This window comes from Exophiala xenobiotica (assembly GCF_000835505.1).
Source record: "Exophiala xenobiotica strain CBS 118157 unplaced genomic scaffold supercont1.5, whole genome shotgun sequence".
In the NCBI taxonomy this organism is placed as follows: Eukaryota; Fungi; Ascomycota; class Eurotiomycetes; order Chaetothyriales; family Herpotrichiellaceae; genus Exophiala; species Exophiala xenobiotica.
This window is the reverse complement of record NW_013562490.1, coordinates 2,197,581-2,217,684: the sequence shown is the minus strand read 5'-3', so window position 1 is coordinate 2,217,684 and position 20,104 is coordinate 2,197,581. Positions and strand designations below refer to the sequence as shown.

The following is a 20,104-nucleotide window of genomic DNA, read 5'->3' as shown; positions in this document are numbered from 1 at the left end:
CCTTGCCAATGTAGAGTTCAAGTGTCGACACTGCTTCGAAGATTGGCACGAGGAATGGTTGCTCGGCTGTCGTGGCTGCTTTCACGTGGGTATAAGAACCTGCTCGCTGCTGACCATGCCAGCTCATTGCGATCAGTGGACTTTGTTAATACGACATCTTGCGTATCATGTTCTCCCAGGGTCTTGCAAGGCTCTGCCTTGTGGTGCCTCTTCTCCTCTCGGGGACGCTGGCTTGTTCGCGTGTCACCTACAATAGCGGTGCACAAGATGGAAACCGTACCGTCATCGGCCGATCCATGGATTGGTTGACTCCGACGAATTCGAGCGTTTTCGCCTTTCCGGCAGGCCTCAAGCGCAACGGGTCCGCAGGCAGCAATTCATTGAACTGGACGAGCAAGTACGGCTCGGTTATTCTCACGGCCTATGACCTGTCAACATGTGATGGCATGAACGACCAGGGTTTGGTCGCAAACCTTCTTTACCTGGCAGATGGTGATTACGGCACCAGGAATGCCTCAATGCCAGCCATGTCTCTTGCAATTTGGCCACAGTATTTCCTGGATTTATATGGCACTGTCGCCGAGGCAGCGAATGATCTTTTCAACAAAGACGGCCAGGCCAAATTCCAAGTGCGCACCAAAGACCTGATCCCAGGCGTGCCATCCTTGATGCACGTCTCCCTCAGCGATGCTACAGGCGACAACCTCATACTTGAATGGCTCAATGGAAAATTGGTTGCTCATCATGGAACCCAGTACAATGTGATGACAAACGAGCCCAGTTTCGATCAACAATTGGCGATCAACGACTACTGGTCGACCATTGCGAATTACTCGCTTCCAGGGACCGACCGACCAGCCGACCGCTTCGCCCGCCTTGCGCATTATATCGATGTTGCACCAGGCGCCACAGACTTGGTCTCAGCTTTGGCCACGACTGCTGGCATGATCCGAGCCGTGTCTGTACCAATGGAGCCCATCAACGTCAATACCCCCAACATCACGCCCACTCTTTGGAGAGCTTTTGCCGACACAAAGGACTTGGTATACTATTATGAGAGCGCCACGGATGGAAAATTCTTCTGGGTAGATCTCACGCAGTTGGACTTGAGCAACAAAGGTCATACGCTGGAATTGCCCCTGGTGGGCGTCAATTGGACTGAGAGAGTTGGTGACATGACCACTCATCTTGTGAAGTCCACACCATTTCAATTCATGGAGGCTGACAATTGATGCTGTTTCATTTCAAGGCTCCGCTGGCGTGGAGGAGTTAATTGAGCATGGTGGACTTCATATTCCGAATGATGAGGAAGAATTCCAGCTCATAATGTTTTTCTTGTCGTCCTCATAGGTGGTGCACACTCTAGGAAGTCTCCATCCTCCTTTTGGCATTCGACTGGATATTCACTTGCTGCGCTTCCGATAAATGGCAGTGGCTGTCCTGGCTGCCGTACACCAGGGAGGCCGTGCATGTGGATCTCACGTAGGCCGTGCAAGTAAACTCTCACCGCAGTGAAAGTAAGATGATGCCATCTCACTGTCTGATATCAATCCAATTGTCAGTCAATCTCATTCAGAAGGCCGGTGGGTACGGCAATTTCGGAAATTTTCAACTCGTTCAAAACCAATCGGCAATTGATGAGCACATGGGAGAAAGGAAAGGCATGGGCTTTGCCATGTCTCTGATCTACCGACGATGACATGATATGGACCACACTTTCACGATTCAAGGCCTACTGAGCGGACGGTGGCAGGGTAGATAGATATCTTCTGGTGGAAAAGGAGACGGAGGTCAATATTGGGAAGGGCCATTTTGTAGTACGGAGTATATGCTGCGGAAGTGCAGTTTTGTATCGTAGGTGCAACGTGTAATACAGACTTCAGGCCTCCTTGACTTTTCAGGTTCTTCTTCTATCCGCCAAATATCGACATGGGCATCGTGTGTTACGCTCTACCTGTACCTAGGTATACACGATATGTGAGGCAAGCGACGGCGCTGGCAGGCCGCAATTCCATGCGTTGCTTCAACGCCGCCTTGTAACTCATTTACTTTTCGTCGACTCGGCATTCAAAGATGGCACTAGAGGACGCATCGGCATTCTTTGGATCGAATCAATCGATTTACGATCTTCCCACAGTGAATAGAGCATGTCGGGCATGCAACAGGTACGCATAGAAATGACCATCGTGCTTACCAGGCACGTGTGATGGGCTATCTAAACTTTTCTGTTCTCGTCTCAGAAAGAAAATCAAATGTAAGTTGAGCGGCACTCCACCACGCTCGTTGAGTGATCTTGATCAGCCGCTGATACTGTTGGAAGGTGATATGAGACGTCCGTCTTGCGGTCTCTGCAGTAGACTCGGCGCACAATGCACATTTCCTCTTCGACAAAAGCCCCCCCGTGGCCGTCGCCAGACAACCAACTCAGAAAATCAGAACGTTCTACGTTCACCTATTTCTGAGATTCTCGGTACTCGTGAGCGTTACGCCCCTCATGATGCTGGTGCACAGTCTGATATCCATATTGCCTCGTTGGTTCCGGCTCCAGGCTCAGGTACATGGATAGGAGGGTCCCAAGATACCTTCAGCGGTAAGTACACAATACTATGGTCTCACGGGTAAATCGTGTGATTTGGCGCTATGGTGCCATTCGACGACAAGCAGCAGCGAGGACAATTTGTGTGGCAGGAGGGTTTCTTGTTCAATGCCATGCCAACTGCTGCATGTCGTCGAATGGCACCCTAGCGCCAAATTACACGATTTACCCATGAGACCGTAGTATACTCTGACAGTGCGCACTTCCTTCGGCATTGACTGATCGAACCAGTCACCGGAACACACAACAGTGTCCCCGACAAGATCGACCTGGTTCATAGCCGTCATTCTGACAATACTGTCGAGTTTGCTGGCATTGCTTCTCTGCCAACCCCACAAGAGGAAGCACATCGATTATCGCCGCAACATTTCCCATATCCTGGACTGAACTCGGTGGCTGCCAACTTGAATATCGATACCCGTACTCTTACTGGACATTCGGATTGCAGTGACAGCGGCACTGACTGGGGTATACCAGCGGATGTGGCAAACGAGTTGTAAGCTTCTGACTTCTCATACCCGTTGTCACTTGCTGGCGAAGTCTGACACCAATTAGAGTTGAGTTGTATTACCAAAACATCCAACCTTGGCTACCTATCATGCACCGTCCGCTCTTCTTCGAAAAGTTCATGCGTGCTGGAAATTCAGGACAGAGCCTTGTCAGTGCAGGAGAAATCGACTTGCATGCAGCTTTCATGATTAAAGGCATGTTCGCTCTCGCAAGCAGGTTCTCTACAAACCACTTCTTCCCCAGCACACCCATACAGAGTCCCGGTAAAGCATTTGCTTCTCAGGCCGTGACAATCAAAGACAGCATTATCAAAACTGTTGGAGAACCGCCATTGGAATTCGTCAAAGGCTGTATATTACTCGCTTGGTACCACATCACTGCGGGCGAGCTTGCGCCCGGCTCGGTGCTCACGAGCATATGTGTCCGTTTTGCCTATGACCTCGATTTAGACCAGATCGATGCTGATTCGCATGATGGTGATGGCTCGGCTAACGACATACTCGGTGATCCTGATACCTGGGTACTAAAGGAGGAGCTTCGCAGAGTGTGGTGGACGATCTGGGAACTTGACACTTTCGTGGCTACTCTGTCACGCCAACCGTACGGTATCGACAAACGCAGTGAGATGAGGGTTCTCCTGCCGGTTGCTGATCAAAACTGGATCTCCTGCATGCCGGCCAAGTCATCCATGCTTGACCATCGACCTATGTTTGCATGGAAGGGCTTGCAGAGCTGCCCGAATCGAAATCCGTGGGCGTGGCTCTTGATCTGCAAACATATCAAATCATGTATGGCGGTTGCTTCCCGCCAGCTATCCTTTATATCTTCAGCCACCATCGACGAGTTTGAGCGTGCGTTATGTTGCTTCAAGTTAGCACTACCGACTGAATTCCAACTACGGGAAACCTATCTCAACGATCAGAATTTTGTCGACGGCAATTGGATCATCTCCACACATCTGATGGTCCTATCGTAAGTACTTTCGGCCCACGCTCATCCGTCGCTTACAAATTCAGATGCGAGTTAATACTTGGAAGGCTCGTTGACCGTTGCAACCAGAGTGGCAACCCTCCCACAATACGTCAAGGACTCACACCCTCCGATCACCGTTTGACGCAATATCTGATTCACATTGGGAGTGTGTGGCCTGCTGGGTACATCGCTTTAACCAATCCTGTGATGTCCTGCTGTGTGGTACTACCAGGGTATCTCAGTCTGCAGCAGTCTGATGCAATACCGCAAGGTTATGAGGTCGCGAAATTGATATTGACACACATTGCAAGATACTGGAATCTAGGTCACGTTGTGCTTCGTGAGTCGTGACATGCCGCAGATTCGAGACATAAAAGACTAACTCGTTGAATAGGTCTGCTCTCCGCTATCAAACAGGGCCAGGACCTCAGGCGGCCGCAGCTAGCTTCTGGAGATCGAGACATTGTAAGAAGGCTTTCAGTCCTTCTCCCAACCTCATTGTCGGACCAAACGTCCAGGCCTTCAGCAACCACCATTCCTGCAGAAAGTCCCGACACCGTGGGGCCGAGGGCCGAAGAACTCCCTAACCTCGATTTCGAGGACATGTGGAACACAGACCTGCTTCAGTGGCCTTTCGACATGTGGACCTACCCTGGCGAATCTTAAGCGCGAATAGAATCGCCCGCCGACTTCAGCGACGAGTTCTCTCTGTCTGTATTGATGCCCACGTGAGCTCAGCACGAGTTTCGCGACTCAAGGCAGATGTCATCCAATACTTCTCTTTCTGTGTACGCCGTTCCTGAAACGCCTCATGGATTGGTCTTCTATGTCCATAAACCCTATAACTTGGACGCACGAGCAAGTATGAACCACGCTCTTTTCGCTATATTACACCAATGACCCTCCAACAACAATCGCCATAATCATTGCCATTCCCATTGCCCTCGCTCCTATCTGCACCGCAGAGTTGATGTTCTCCTGCAATACCACGCCCTGCGTAAAATTTGTCGCGGCGCCCTCTATCGCTACCTCAGTCAAGTTCCCACACTCCTTGTTGACCGTGGTGTTGAACTGGAAATTGGGAAGCTGGGCAAGTGCGGCGTCGAGGGGCGCGGTGGTCGGGTCAGTACCTTCAGTCGATGCTTTGAGGTATGCGGCTCGGTAGGTGGCGTTGGCGGCGACAATGGAGAGGTTGGCGACCGTGGAGTATTCGGCGCAGATGGACTGATCGGTCTGCTGCTGGCGGGCACGAAGTAGGTTGATAGGAGAATAGATGGTGCGGGCATCTGTAACTGTCGCGAGGACGGAGAGGAAGAGGAGTAGGGAAGTGATAGGAGAGAAGTATCTTATTGACATGGTTTCGGTGTAGAAGGGCCTGCTAATTTTGGTTGCAATGGCCAGCCATACAATGAGGAACGGGATGATTAGTAAGGTCCAGAGAGTGTAATCGAACAAGAGAGCAGCACGGGCTAAGATAGAAAAGGTGCGATGGAAGAAGGGAGAATTGTGTATTAAGACATGCCGTACGGAGGACATGCTCATGAGCATTGACTTCGAAAAGAAAGGGTGTCTGGGTTCTCTCAAATGGTGAACCACAGACGGTCGCGCCAATGACGCCGTGAAACTGTGACCATCGGCGCAGCTGAGATACCGGCCTCGCACAAACTGACGATTCTGTGGTCGGCATAGTCTTGACAGGCGATCCGGGCAGCGACTGGTTTGAGAAGTGTTTGATAAAGAGCATCTGAAACCAAAGCGGTGTCGAGAATTCTGACACAGGAACCGCGTTTAATTCAGCCCCTTGTCCAATAACAACGACACATCTTTACCGCGATACTCGTAACAGGTGGTGAGAGCATTATATGATGTTTCCAGGCGTCAGGACAGTGTTCACCATTGAGGTTGCTGGTAACTACCTAGGTATGAGAAGAGAGAGAACAGGCTGAGCGAAAATGGTCTGAATGAACGCGGAGATACCTGGTATGCGCGATACCTCATAAGTAAAAGCAGCCATGATGACTAACCCAATCTTATCACTGGCAGCAAAAGCGGCGGCCCTGCAAGACAGATTTCGACTTTACTGATGGCATCATCAACATCGCCAGAGATGCCAAGACCTTTTGGGGTTGAGAGGAAAAGATTGCCTTCTGCCTCGTTTTGATGTTGTTGTGCTCAGCAATTGCATCTCTGGCGTATCCCGGTTTCTGGATCTGGCTTGGATTTCCTTGTAGATTTCTAGACATGCATATTCTCGTGGGTAGTATCTGCATCAATCTGCCTGTGATCCGCTGACTCTGGACAAGGTTGTCAACGATGACGGGCCACCGTCGAATCAGTCGTCACCTTACGTTCATTCTTTAATAGACACCCTACAAAAGGCCGGTCACACCGTTTCAGTGATTCTACCTCACGTCCAAAGATCATGGATCGGGAAAGCGCATATGGTCGGCCAAACGTTGACGCCTACATATTTTCGCCCTGGAACTCTTCATAAAGATGACGGCATCACTTCAGATCGCCCGTTTAATGACGAAGGCGAGGAATGGATCTTAATAGACGGTACTCCCGCAAGTTGTGTACAGATCGGCCTTCATCATTTCTTCAAGGAAAGAGGTCCTATCGACCTGGTCGTCAGTGGGCCGAATTATGGTCGGAACACCACTGCTGTCTTTGCTCTTTCTAGCGGAACCGTTGGTGGTGCCATGGAAGGCGCAATGAGCGGCAAGAAGAGCATCGCTTTGTCATACGCTTTCGATTCCAGAGAGCATGACCCGGAAATCATCTCTACTGCGTCAAAACTGAGTACCCGGTTGATGGAGAAATTGACACAAGAATGGCCCGAAGACGTTCACCTGTATAGCATCAACGTTCCTCTACGTAAGGACGTTCAAAACAACAAAATCCTGTACACCGAAATGTTGCAGAATCGATGGCACAGTGGCAGCTCTTTCGAAGAATTGCCTCCAGAAGAGGACGACCACGATCCGAACACGGAGGAGCAAATCATTCGTGAGGGTGGAGAGGGTCACATGAAAGTTACGAGAAAAGTACATCGCAAGTTCAAGTGGGCTCCGAACTTCCAGGATGTGCGGAAGGCTGTCACGGAGGCCCAGAAGGGGGACGGATGGGAGGTGTTACAAGGCAACATTACTGTGACGCCACTGGTGGCCAACTTCTGGCACTTGCCGCACTATTCAGGCGAGATCAAGCTGTGAGTAAGTTTGCCAGCAAGGCTCTGTCCCACTTCATCTGTCGCAATTCCCACTAAAGCATGCATTGCAGTGAAAATGATGATTCGAGACTTCCAAGCCACCAGCATTCCAAAACCTTGCATGCGTTGGTTGATTATCCGGATGAATACGTGCAACCGTTGATGTTAGATGCCCTTCAATCACTCAGGGGGTTCTCGATCCAGGCCATTTCCTCCATGAGCGACTTGCAGAATCCTGCAGATCCCGTGTTACAATTTACAGCATACGAGTCCTTGGACTTCGAACATGCCATGCAGCATCCAAGAACATCTCAAGTTTGCGCATATGTGATAAGGAAAGCCCTTATTCGCAAGCATTATCTCTCCAATACTGTGTCCACGTGGCTGGTCAAACACCCCGATAGTGCCTTGGCGAATCATTTTCGTCCTTGCGTCCATTTTGAGCTTGACTTTGCAGAGTTTCTGGATGAAGCTCTGGTGGATGCATGGGATTTGAACGAAAGTATGGCAGAGAACGAGCAAAAGGAGTCCTCGGAACAAAAGAACTGGTGGATTCTAAAGCCAGGTATGAGTGACGGGGGCAACGGCATCAGATTGTTCTCCAGCTTGGAAGAACTTCAAGCTATCTTCGAAGAGTGGGAAGAAACCGCTTCTGAGTACATCGCTGAAGATGAGGCGGCGGATGGCCTGGGGGAGAGTACCCTAGAAAGCAAACAAGACACCTGGCACCAAGGTAACGCAATGACGTCTCAACTCAGGCATTTCATAGTCCAGCCTTACATCGATCCTCCCTTATTGCTCGAAGCCTACGGCAACCGGAAATTTCATATCCGGGCATATGTCCTGGCTGCCGGAGCATTGAAGGTCTATGTGTACCAAGAAATGCTAGCCTTGTTTGCAGCAAAAGCATATCAGTCACCGCGTCTCAGCGAAAAGTCGGAGATCTTGGATCTGGCACAACACTTGACAAATACCTGTTTTCAGGATGAAGCTTCGAAGAGCTCCTCGGTCCATCGATTCTGGTCTCTTGCCTCGCCCGACATGCCGGCCGATTGGAAGGAGAGGATATTCCAGCAAATCTGCGATGTCACCGGCGAGGTATTCGAGGCTGCTGCTCGAGAGCAGATGGTGCATTTTCAAGTTCTCCCTAACGCATTCGAAGTTTTTGGGGTTGACTTCTTAGTCGACAAAGATGCGAATGTGTGGCTGCTTGAGCTCAATGCCTATCCCGACTTCAAGCAGACAGGATTGGATCTCCAGGGTGCTATTGTCGGAGGCCTTTTCGCGGAAGTCGCTCACGCAGCTGTTGCACCATTCTTTGGTGATGCTGAGCATGTAACCCCCCAGATGCCGCTAGTCAGAACCCTTGACCTGGGTCGCGGTTGAAGGCCTTCCATTCTCTGCCTTGCCGATGCGGTAGCTTTTACAATGTGCGACTTTGATGGGCTGCTATGTTGTGGTCTTTGCGTATGCGATTCTGTGCAACGCAAAAGTCGTCTCGATTTGCTAAGGGCTCGTGACAAGGCTCGACAAGCAGTGTTGGAGTTTGTCAGTGCATCTTTCATGTCCGAATGGACACACACCTGTGTAATTGAACCAGACTTCGGTTCTGCGCCAGCCAGGGTTGCTCCGACTTTTGTTTGGCAAATACCAATTGCCAATGATATAGTAACACAGAATGCCGCCAGGGCGACTGTCCTTGACGGTTTCAAGCACCGCGTATTTTCTGCTTGACAAGTCCTCGACACTGTAACGCGGCCCGTGAGTTCATCCATTTCCGCCTCATTCGACGAACTCTGCAGAAGCCGAGTGACTACCGAACTGCATGAGGGTCGTCTCAGCCACGTCCAGCCGGTAAAACGTCCACGTCGGATCTATTGTTGAGCCCAATTGCTGGTTTCCAAAGTTTTCGACATGTCTCATCACGAGGTACAGAGGTACAGAGGTACATTTTCCAGAAGATCTGCAGCTGCCTGTTCCCGTTCCTGTTCCTGTTGGTGAGGTCATCGTGGTCAACCCCTTCCATACTCGGGCGGAAAGAGCAAACTAACAGATTGCCACATCAACTAGGCTTCAACAGTTTCAACAAAACACCAACACCATCCGTCTGATTTGGGTCATCGTTGTTTGCCACACCAGCCTGAAGACTCACCCATCCAAGTCTGTAAGACGCTCACTGTAAGACACTCACCGGTTGCGACAATATATCAGCCTCCCCTACGAGCCACGCACCCCTGGTCCTTCTCGTTAGGCAACCACGCTAATGTTCAGCCTCCTCTAAAGCTTAGTCGGACGCCACACCTTCTTAAATCCTCCTCGTCGCCTCCTCACCCAACTATTCCAAGCATCGAGAACTTCACAACACTGTCTCCCATAGCATGTCTGGTCATATCTTCGGTTTGAAGCTGGCACAATACATCGCCATAACCTTGACACTCGCCTACTACATCATCGCCACTTGCCATGCTTCATTCTCTGCGGCTCGGACGTCCATCCATCGTCGACTACGCAACTTTCAACTCGGATTCAGTTGCCTAGCGACCTTGTCGTCGTATGCACAGGCATTTATTGCAATCAAAAATTCTCGGCCCGAGTCGACCAACGATCCCGACGTCGTGTACGCCCTGTTCCTCAGTTTGGTCTGGAGCGTTCTTCTTTTGGGCTTCGATGATGCCTCCAAACCTGCCTCTTATCCTCATTATGGCGCCTGGGCCATACTTCTGGTCTCTCATAGCATTGTTTTTGCGCTTCAGCTGGACAACCGATCAAGTTCATACAGTATCCGTCTCGGCAGCAGCATCTTGGAAGGCGTTCGGATCAGCTCAACTGCCATTCTTTTCGGCAGTATCATTGTGGCCTACACTGGCTTCTTGAGAAAAGAGACCGGCAGCGATGAAGAGACGCAGCCATTGCTGGCTGAAGAAGCTGCACAGTCCAAGGCAAATGGAGACCACAAGGAGCCAAAAACACCCGACCAGGACGAGCTAGACCGACTGGAGATCCGCAAGCGGCCAAAATGGCAATACTTCGCATCTTTCAAGATCTTCTTGCCATTCATGTACCCCAGGTCCCACCAAAGCCGACTTTTCCTGATCGGCATGTTCGTATGCAGTTTTGCGGAAAGAATCGTGATTGTTGCCCTTCCGCTGAGTCTCGGTACCGTGGTGGATGGCTTGGGAGAGCAGCACATTCCATGGGCAGCAATCACCAGGTACGGACTTCTCAAGCTTTTAATTTCAGGTGCTGGCCTTTCGATGATACGATCATATCTATCCTGGCATATCACTACCAGCATGACGCTTTTTCTAAATCGAAACTCCTACGATCACATTATGAATTTATCTGCCGACTTCCATGACTCCAAAAAGTCCTCGCTCATTTGGCAAACAATGCATCAGGGTCAGGATGTGATCGACTTCTTCAATGATTGCGTTTTCCAGTTACTGCCGACCTTGATCGACTTCTGTGCAGCGGCTGTGGTTCTCACTTTACTGTTTGGGCCGTACATGCTCTTTATTGTCACAACAACCACCGTCTTCTTCTATTGGCTGACCTTGAGGGCTCTCTCGAAGAAACGCGACCTCAACCGAAACTCGATCGATGCATGGTACGAACAACACTACCAACTGACAGAGTCCACTATGAACTGGTCTACTGTGTCTCACTTTGGCCGAATTGCGTATGAAATGCAACGTTATCGGGACAAAGGAGACGCCTATCGAACAGCTACTTTGACTCTTTTTTTCTATGAAACATGGACTAGAGGCCTGCGCTACGCGATCCCGGCTATCAACTTCGTGGCCGCATGTTGTGTCGCAGCTCTGCAGATCGGTCACGGTCAGAAGAAAGTGGGTGATTTCGTCATCTTGGTCACATACTGGACTCAACTCACGAATCCACTGGACCTCCTCGCTTCCAACTTATCGAGAATTGCTCAGAAAATGGTCAACGCCGAGAAGTTGCTGGTCCTGCTGGAGAAATCCCCACGCGTGCAGGATGAGCCCGATCCACAGCCGTTCACCTTCATCGACGGGGCTGTCGAATTCGAGAATGTCTCTTTCTCCTACGACTCGAAACGAAAGGTGGCTGACTGTATCACATTTCGTGCTGCTCCAGGCCAGACAGTTGCATTAGTTGGTCGGACAGGAGGCGGGAAAAGCACTATCTTAAAGCTCCTCTTCCGATTTTACGATGTCGACCAAGGCCGGATCCTCATCGACGGCCAGAACATACGACATTTGAAAATGGAAAGCTTCCGCAACCACATCGCCATCATACCGCAGACTCCGGCCGTCTTCAACACGACGATTCTGGAGAATCTGAAGTATCCAGACCTCGAGTGTACCGAAGATGAGGTTATCGAGGCCTGCAAAGCAGCTGCACTCCATGACAAGATCATGACTTTCACCAACGGCTACCAGGAGAAAATTGGCGAGCGTGGTACCAAGCTGTCTGGAGGAGAATTGCAGAGATTGGCGATAGCTAGGGCAATGCTGAAGAAGTCCAACATCCTGTTACTGGATGAGGCTACAAGTAGTGTTGACAGCATCACCGAAAAGCAGATTCAGACGAGTCTGCAGAAGCTTTGCGTAGGCAAAACTACATTCGTTATCGCGCATCGCCTGTCGACCATTTTGCATGCCGACCAGATCCTCGTCATTCAAGATGGTTGCGTGGCCGAATCTGGCACACATGAGACGCTGATAAAGCAAAAGGGTGCTTACAACGAGCTGTGGTCCAGCCAACTGCAGCTAGAGGCTCCAGATGTTGGTGGCCGGTCTCAATCGCGATCCCCCAAGAAGCAGGATGCTGCGTGCTTGATCAATGACCTTAGCAGCAATGGGGAAGATGCTCAAACTCTCCTCGAGAACACAACTGCAAAAGAGGATACTGGGAAGTCACACGAAGGGGAAGAGCCACCAAGGCCGGGCAGCCGAGACCGTACAAGTCGAGACCGCACAAGTCATCAAGCCTCGCATGCTGCCGACGAGGATCGTGGAAGGGTGAAGGGGAAGCACCTCGCTCGTGCCCTGAGTCGGAAGTTGTCTCGATCTAAATCGCCCAAGGATGCTCCGCAACGTGAATCATCAAGCTCGCGTTCCAGAATCCCCCTCAAGGCTGATGCCCCAGAATTCGTGCCTCGAAATTTGCTCAATGGGACCAATCATTCTATTGGAGACAGTATTAACACGGTAGCCGGCACAACCAATAACGATGCGTCCGTGGCAGACTCTACCACCACATCTGACAAAGGAAGGACATCTAGAGCTTCCACGGCTGACCACAGTGAGGCGTCCTAGGAAGGCGTCCCCGCAAGTCGTCCGTCCGGGCTCTTTCCCCTGAGACGAAAATGGGCGGCAAAACCGCGTCGGACTCTCGCAAGCGGACTGTCTCGGCAAGGGATGGGCATGAAAGAGCCAGAGATCAAGACACGTGACGCAGAAAAAGACAGCGCATCGATGCTCGAGGAAACACAGACTGATTTACATGTTGAGAACATCCGGCGTCGGTTTGCTGGCAGCGAACCACTCCCGCAGAATGATGGTGGTGACGATTCTGACGAGTCTGACAATTCGGCAAATAACGATTGCTCCTTGGATCCGGCAAGATTCTCGAGGATACCCCAGATAATGTCAAAGAGAGCAGTTTTAGGGGGTGAGAAATTGAAGGGACATGACACAACGAGCACCGAAAAATATTAGATGAGGCTGAGCCGAACGTGAGAGCAACCAGTCCAAGTGTTGTTTCCACAGGAGCAACCCCGAAAGTACGAGCAAACCCACCAGCCTAACTCGTCTGTGCATCAAGGAGACAGCGAAATTGACCTAGGGCGAGGAACCATTTCTCGCATGAGCACAAATCAGATGTTCACGAGCAACGATACATCAACAAGCAACACTTTCAACCATCAATAGCAGCCTCCAAAGTTGGTGTGGTACGGGCATTGCACAACCAGCGAAAAAGTCATCTGTGAAGTATATCATGTTGAACACTCCAACAGTGTTGCCCCATGCCTGGAGGCTGACATTGTTAAAAATTGTGGCATCGAGGTACAGCGTTAAGTTGCTGTCCGGGCAATCGAACTCGATGCCTTCACCTGAAGACAAGAGGTAAAGCTCGCGCTGAAGATCGAGGAGCACATTGGGGTGCACCTGGTAGGGTGTTACAGGCTCCCTTAGGGCAATGATAGTGGTAATTGATGCTGTTGTTGCAACCACACTCTATCTTCTCCTATCGCCAGATGCCAAAATGCTGTCGCTCATGCCTGCCTTGCCTTCTCTACATACCTACCTAGGTACAGTAATCGAGAATACCGGGGTATGCTCACCCCCTCGACCCCCAATCGGCACCTCAAATCTTATTCTCCAAATAAAAAGTGCTCATGCGATACTTGCTTTCCCCTTCAAACTGCGACAACTCCTCCAGCGCTTGCTTACCTTCCCGTTCTATCGTCTCTTGGATCTCAGGCGATCGAGGTGTGATGCGACATTCGAAAGGCTCGGGACGCATGTTGAGGCCGTTCCTGTACAAAACAAGTCAGCCAAATTCATATGCAGCTTGGCACAACATCAGGTGCCCAATAGTTATCCTTACGTGTAACGGAAAATGTCCACGGGGATCTCATTGCCGTTCTTGTCCAGGGCTTTCTGGATATTGAAAGCCCACAGCAGCCGTGCGACGGTCAAGAAAGTGCCCTGTTCGGCCAATCCTTGACCACTGCAGACTCGCCGGCCCCAGCCAAATGTCATATAGCCCTTCTCATTGGGGAATGGACGGTGGAGGGGGTGATCTTCGAAGAATCGTTCGGGACAAAACCGATCAGGCTCCGGGAAATCCTTCTCATTCCGATGGATGGCCCAGACATTGCCTTGAACCCAAGTGTTCTTGGGAATGTACCAACCCTGCAAAAAAAAAAAGAAAATTCGTCAGAGAACGGCCTCTCGAAGCCTAACGTATGCACTCAACGGGGGATCCAAGGTGCTCACCTTGTACACATCATCCTGGATTGGAGCATGGGGCTGGCCACCAATGATTGCGACGGACCGCCATCTGAAAACCTCCTTAACAAATGCCCGCACGTACGGCAGATCGTCATCCAGCCCTGGACTCCGGTATGCACCGACAACTCGATCGAGCTCTTCCCAGGCTTTGGGCAGCACCTCGGGGAACGCACAGCACGCCAGTACGAAAGTCACCAGCGTCGAGCTGGAGGTGTCACTCCCTGCTCCAAAGAGGTTGCCGTTCAACGAGGCGATTTCCAGTTCGTTCAGCCCGTACTTGGGCGCCTCGTCAAAGATCTTCTTCGCGTAGCAGTTGCCATGGTTCTCTTTGTTCGCGGCCTCATCGGCAAGCGCATAGTAGAACGATCGACCACGTCCCTTGACGCCGAGACCATGTTTCCACGGCGCCATCCAGTTAGGGAACTTTGACAGCCCTTTTGTTTCATGGTCAGCCTTTGACTCACTCACATGCATTCCTCAAGCGACTTGAACTTTCGCGGCTCGAGCCGTCTGGATATTTGGAAACTTACAGGGGAACGTCTCCATCAGCATGGGGAAGGTCTTCCCCGGCACATTCAACTCGGCGGCCTTCTGCATCACGGCTATAACCTCGGTGATGATTGGGTCTTCCTTACTGCTGATCCGCCGGTTGAAACCGATGATACTCACGACCGACGCGGCGTACCGTTCAAACGCCATGACATAGTCTTTAGGGTTCTGGAGGATCTCGTAGGCGACGACCTTGCTCTCATTGTTCTGGAAGCCGCTGTAACTCCGGACATGCTGCAAGCCGACGCCCATGTGCGTCAATTTGCGGTGCAACCGCCACCGGTCGCCGTAGTACATGGACACAATGTTGTTCTGGCCCATGCTGAGTTCGCCGAACACGACCATGCGCGGCCGTGACGAGTAGATCGAAGCTCGCTTGTCCAGCATCTCGGACGCAGCCCACGCGTTGCAGATCCAGACCGTCGGGTTCCGTCCGATCCAGTACGTGATCACGGGCGTCTCGTACTTCTTGGCCAGTTCCTCGAAATATACCCATGGCTTGACGTCCGGCAGTTGGAACGTGTTTCCTATGATCGGCCACGGGAGAGGGCCTGGCGGCTGGACAGAGTGAAGGATGCGATGTGAGCCAAAAATACTCCGTAATGTCATAATAAAACAAAATACACATCAGAGGGCAGGGAGAGTGTGTGTGTACTGCGACGTACCATTTTACTCCTCAAGATAAGCATGCGTACATAGTCGACTATGACGGCGATGACACCAAAGAGTGCCAATCCGATGGCGATCTTGCTGGCGCTCGGTGCCGAGTTCTGGAGATGCACCATAGCACCCATTGTTGCGCTTTGGTGCTTGTGCTTATCCTTGTGCTTCAGTGTCGTTTTCGAGAACTGACTGACTGACTGGGGCGGGCAAAGATCTGCTAGTATTGATCCGAGTGTGCAGAACAGACTTCTCCCACACCAACGTCTGAACGTCTGAGGGCAGGGAATGGGCGAGTTCGAGGAGGAAGATTATTTACTGTTGCCAGCGTTCCCAGCGTTCCCTGTTGTTCCCAGTCATTAAAAACCTAACAACCAAGTCGCAACTGCCAACCGGTCGTCGGAATATGATTTGAAAGCAAGAAAGGTCCCAACGACGCGGCTGGCGAATGGTTCTCGGCATTTCATTTTGTGTGAAACTTCGTCGCCCATTCCGATACCTTTTACTGGCAGTGACTGGCTAACCTCGCAGGTAGTAACGGAGTACCGAAGTTAGACTATGTTGGATTGGGAGAATGGACCAGCCGGCGTGAGCGTGGGGCTTTCATTTCACATGCACGCTCCATGGCCCATCTTGTGGAGGGTACAACGCAAAGGTACATACCTTTTACCCCCCGTAAGGGCTTACGGGGTCAGTACCAGTATCCACGTGAGTACTGTCAGTGACTGTCCAAACGTCCCCCCCCTCCACAGTTGCCTCCGTGGGGGAATTGCCTATATCGAGTAAGCGAGAAGGAGGGGAGTTCGGGGAACTACGCATCATGGCGATGCAAGTTGGAGTTCTGATGGAGTCATTACGCTCGTATTGGGTTGGGGGACTCTCGGGACTGGGCAACACTTCTCACTTCTACTCGTAAGCACTCACGGGTGTGCACGGTCCTGTAAGTACGCACCCAGTGGCACCGCAGCCTTGATCCATGATCCTTTCACGCCGGTACATACCTGCTGATTGCTTCCGGCAGTACTGGGTTGCACGCGCCGTGACGGGCGTACAGCGGAGCATGTCCGACCTTTGCATTGTCATGGACTCATCTCGACGACACATTTCCGCAATGAATGTTCCCCTTTCGGTGGTGGAACATTTCGAGAGAGACAGTACGGAGTACGGACTTTCCTCTTCCCTAAGGGTCAAGCAGCTCTTCCTTTCATTATTGATACGGAGGACTCCGTACACCCCGGCAAGATTCCCGTTGCTGGGAGTAAACCCACCCATCTCCAGATGCATGAACGCGGCTGCACCTTTTGAGGATGTACTGTCACTACTGTGTATGTACACGGCCATGCCCCACCAGCATCTCCTGTCGACGGGCGTTCCTATCCCGGGTTTTGGTGGTAGGCTTTTCGAATGTCCGAACCACTTTACTACGTAGGTTGTGTAACACGGTAATCTGGCCTTGCTGCCCAGTGGCTATGTCGAGCACGTGCGAGTAGTAGGGGGTTTCCAGCTCCCTCCTTCCTCATTCTGATATTCATTACTCGCTATGGCGACCTTCAATAATGGGAAGAAAGCACAACGGGGAACAGTCCAGCGCTTGAACTCAAAATCCAGGAGCCTCAGCCAGGGGCATGCCGCAATTCCCGAGGCCCAGAGATCCCCTATCTTAGTGGAAGCAGGCTGTGCCTACAGCACGAGCGTGGTCCTTTGTTGCTGCGTGCGTGTTGTGGCGCACAGTTACTGAGTACGCTCAACATCCTTTGCAGTGTGCCGCCACCAGCAAGCTCCCATACCTACTAAGCCTACGTGGGCATTTCGACAAGATTCCGGCCACGTCGATGCCTACACAGCCATGGAACCCCTGAAAACAAGAGTGAACCGGCAATCGGTGCCCACAGTACGGGGTAAATCCTACAGTACATTAGTTAGCCACGTCTTCGTACCGCCGAGCTCACATAGAATCAAGTCATTCTGAGGGCAGCTCTCCACCAGCGTGCAACGAATCACTGACTCGACCTCATCCATGTTTCGTAGAATTGTATTCCAGCCTACCTTAGTTCCACATCTGTATGTCAGCGCTGCTCGTCACATCCGACGCCTGAGTCAGGTGTACTGGTACATATACATAGATTCTGGTGATACTAGTATCAGCTCCATATTGCGCTCGATTATCTCCATTGTTACTATACTAGTAGGGAGTGTGGATAGTGACAGGCTTCCAATGCGGTGCCACGATTCATCAGCAGCACCAGCCGTGTTTTCTTGCGAATGCTTCGCCTTCTGGTCTGCGGGGCAAGATCCCTCCCGTACCGCAACAGCAAGCGCCAGGCATTGCGGAGCCATCACTGCCGCGACATAATGGATCAGGGAACTTCCATGATCATCGACTCTGAATAAGATGGAATGTCTGGCCGCTTCCTTCTCCATAACATGCCGCGCCATGATGGACGCGACCTTCTGATCTCTTTGATGCTAGTCTGCGGTTGAGAGGCGTCGACCAGCTTGAGCGACATGATCCAACAATTCCATGACCAGCCATGACACAATGTTCAGGTTCCCTGCCTGTCGCTCGGGCTGGCATTCGCAGCGGGGAGAAGATCAACGGTATTAATCGAGCCAGACCGAATGGCGCAGCTTCCAATCACGAGCCGAAGTCCATCTGCACTTCAAATCCCTTGTCAAACCTGTTGATGCCGGCGGGAAGAGTCTGGATTCCGGGAGCTCGACAATCATCCAGGAGTATACTTCAATGGCAGGGATTCTCCGACGATGCCATGGCACAACAATGCGCACTCCATTTTGCCCTGCCAGAGAATGGCAGAAACCCAGCACTCTCCGAGCGCAGCTCGAGCACCCCAGCAATAAAGACGGGAGGAGTCATTCGCTGAGCCATCGCTTACCACTTGCGCAGAACATCGCGTTAGCGGTGCTCTATGCGCACTCCTCTCGGTTTGTGCACAAGAGCTTCCGATCAGAGACATCGTCATCTTCGAGTCACGCGTCTCTTTAGGACGGTGTTGCACCGTAATTCGGAGAAAATTATCCACATGTGACTGGACGACCGTAACTGGCTGGATCTGACGGCGATCGGAGAGAGGAAGCTGTAAGTCATCTCGTAGACCTCAGCGACCGGACACAGAGCTGAGCCCTTGGATGCATTCATATCTTGCCGGTCCTGGACAAGCTTGAAGATATCGTCCTTTGAGGGCGACTGTTTGAGAAAGTGTTCGCTGCTCCGGGATTGCTCGACGCCTTTCTTCAGCATGTTGAGCGTCGAGAAAGCCTGGTGGCTCACCTTCTCAACCTTCAGCTGCTTCGAAAGTTCTTCTTCTATGCGGTTTTCTGCCATGTACGTCGTAGCTTGATTCGGTCAATTTCTGGTCAGTGTGGTACTCGAGGAAAATACTCACAACCATATGTATGCATGCATTCTGGGGTTTCTGATCTCTTTCCGGACTTCGGCGAAAAAGACCTGCGACCATAGTCAGCATCACCAGGAAGAAATCACGATGGAGAAATCCAATTTGTACCTGTGCTTCCTCCCTGCTCTTGCCTAGTGCCTGAGTCATGCCGCGAAGGAGTAGCGCCTCAGCTCCAGCGTCTACATGTGCAGCCTCAAACATGCCTATCTTCTTGAGGCGTGGATTCTTGGGCCATGCGCTGCAGGGGATCTTGAATCGCTTCTCCACCACGTCTTCAAAGCCGGCCTGCTCCATCTTCTGCTTGAAAAGTTTCGCCGCATGGACGGATGCGCCCAGCCGTTCGCCGATCTCAATAAAATACGCAGTCATCTGTCGGTACGCGCTGTCGTCAGGAAGGGAGCCATCGTCGCAGCCAGGATCTGGCACCGACTGGCTCAATTCAAGATAGCCGCCCGGTTTGAGATGATCGTACGCTTGCTTGATTAATTGGTCCCAGTCGCGGACGGCCAGCATCAGCTCGCGAGCATGAATGAGATCGAAGTGGTCCTTGCGATATAGCCATTCATTTTCGATGTCGTCCAGTTCGAAGCGGCAATTGGGTGGCATAAAAGTGGGCTGAATCGGAGCTATGTCGACACCCAGAACTTCTGCTGTTGGGTACTTATCGGCCACATCGATCGCCCAGATGCCGGTACCTGTGCCTAGATCCAGAATATGCTGGGGCTCGTCATCGATAGGCGACAGGAATAAATGGTCGTTGAGTACGAGCACGAATTTGCAGTGTTGTAGATCATTTCGGTCCTGCTCGCGCTCGTCGATGGGCATCCCATACTGGTGCTGGCCGTAGGCGGGGTAGGTCCGCCCATTTTCTTCGATGCCCCTTCGGATGTCGGACGCTATCGAGGTGACATAGCTCGTGTTTGTGGATTCTGCATAGCCTTCGTCGTCAAAATTGTAATCCGCCTCAATCGATTCATCACGGGAAGCCATTTGTTGACACATTGTAGGAAGGTCGAGGACGCGGAAGGAAGAAGAGCAAAGATCGAAGTTCAGGAGTGCTGGATTTTTGTCACTCTCGCCTAACGATACCATATGTTCTTCCCGCGGCAGTTTAAGATTCGTGAACGGGTCGAAACAGGGAAAGCATGACTGGAAGATTAGCTGGTGGGCGCCAGACGAGCTAGAAGAC

The 20,104-nt window shown here is 51.5% G+C and overlaps 9 protein-coding genes across 9 annotated transcripts; 5 read left to right on the top strand and 4 right to left on the bottom strand.

The window, feature by feature from the left end:
- The first annotated feature begins 71 nt into the window (after positions 1 to 71).
- On the top strand, positions 72 to 1,883 carry PV05_08596 (uncharacterized protein). The gene has a single exon (XM_013458119.1). It carries the CDS (start codon positions 168 to 170, stop codon positions 1,230 to 1,232), a length of 1,065 nt encoding a protein of 354 aa, XP_013313573.1. The 5' UTR covers positions 72 to 167; the 3' UTR covers positions 1,233 to 1,883.
- A 111-nt stretch (positions 1,884 to 1,994) lies between these two features.
- On the top strand, positions 1,995 to 5,605 carry PV05_08594 (uncharacterized protein). The gene is made up of 7 exons (XM_013458117.1): positions 1,995 to 2,165; positions 2,241 to 2,254; positions 2,321 to 2,590; positions 2,828 to 3,092; positions 3,152 to 4,078; positions 4,123 to 4,418; positions 4,473 to 5,605. Exons 1-7 carry the CDS (start codon positions 2,074 to 2,076, stop codon positions 4,742 to 4,744), a joined length of 2,136 nt encoding a protein of 711 aa, XP_013313571.1. The 5' UTR covers positions 1,995 to 2,073; the 3' UTR covers positions 4,745 to 5,605.
- On the bottom strand, positions 4,954 to 5,434 carry PV05_08595 (uncharacterized protein; the record flags this gene model as incomplete). Its single annotated transcript, XM_013458118.1, has 1 exon — positions 4,954 to 5,434. One exon carries the CDS (start codon positions 5,432 to 5,434, stop codon positions 4,967 to 4,969), a length of 468 nt encoding a protein of 155 aa, XP_013313572.1. The 3' UTR covers positions 4,954 to 4,966.
- Positions 5,606 to 6,319: 714 nt separating the features above from the next.
- PV05_08593 (5'/3'-nucleotidase SurE) lies at positions 6,320 to 7,293 on the top strand (the record flags this gene model as incomplete). Its single annotated transcript, XM_013458116.1, has 2 exons — positions 6,320 to 6,331; positions 6,382 to 7,293. 2 exons carry the CDS (start codon positions 6,320 to 6,322, stop codon positions 7,291 to 7,293), a joined length of 924 nt encoding a protein of 307 aa, XP_013313570.1.
- A 56-nt stretch (positions 7,294 to 7,349) lies between these two features.
- On the top strand, positions 7,350 to 8,675 carry PV05_08592 (uncharacterized protein; the record flags this gene model as incomplete). The annotated part of the gene is made up of 1 exon (XM_013458115.1): positions 7,350 to 8,675. The coding sequence occupies one exon, from the start codon at positions 7,350 to 7,352 to the stop codon at positions 8,673 to 8,675; it is 1,326 nt and encodes a 441-aa protein (XP_013313569.1).
- Positions 8,676 to 9,455: 780 nt separating this feature from the next.
- PV05_08591 (uncharacterized protein) lies at positions 9,456 to 13,492 on the top strand. The gene is made up of 2 exons (XM_013458114.1): positions 9,456 to 9,467; positions 9,573 to 13,492. The coding sequence occupies exon 2, from the start codon at positions 9,668 to 9,670 to the stop codon at positions 12,587 to 12,589; it is 2,922 nt and encodes a 973-aa protein (XP_013313568.1). The 5' UTR covers positions 9,456 to 9,467; positions 9,573 to 9,667; the 3' UTR covers positions 12,590 to 13,492.
- Positions 13,480 to 15,963, bottom strand: PV05_08590 (uncharacterized protein). The gene is made up of 5 exons (XM_013458113.1): positions 15,505 to 15,963; positions 14,821 to 15,397; positions 14,276 to 14,724; positions 13,884 to 14,191; positions 13,480 to 13,812 (listed from the first exon to the last, which is right to left on the bottom strand). The coding sequence occupies exons 1-5, from the start codon at positions 15,631 to 15,633 to the stop codon at positions 13,641 to 13,643; spliced, it is 1,635 nt and encodes a 544-aa protein (XP_013313567.1). The 5' UTR covers positions 15,634 to 15,963; the 3' UTR covers positions 13,480 to 13,640.
- A 2,513-nt stretch (positions 15,964 to 18,476) lies between these two features.
- Positions 18,477 to 18,758, bottom strand: PV05_08589 (uncharacterized protein; the record flags this gene model as incomplete). Its single annotated transcript, XM_013458112.1, has 1 exon — positions 18,477 to 18,758. One exon carries the CDS (start codon positions 18,756 to 18,758, stop codon positions 18,477 to 18,479), a length of 282 nt encoding a protein of 93 aa, XP_013313566.1.
- A 34-nt stretch (positions 18,759 to 18,792) lies between these two features.
- PV05_08588 (uncharacterized protein) lies at positions 18,793 to 19,905 on the bottom strand (the record flags this gene model as incomplete). Its single annotated transcript, XM_013458111.1, has 3 exons — positions 18,793 to 18,853; positions 18,904 to 18,965; positions 19,024 to 19,905. The coding sequence occupies 3 exons, from the start codon at positions 19,903 to 19,905 to the stop codon at positions 18,793 to 18,795; spliced, it is 1,005 nt and encodes a 334-aa protein (XP_013313565.1).
- Positions 19,906 to 20,104: the final 199 nt, after the last annotated feature.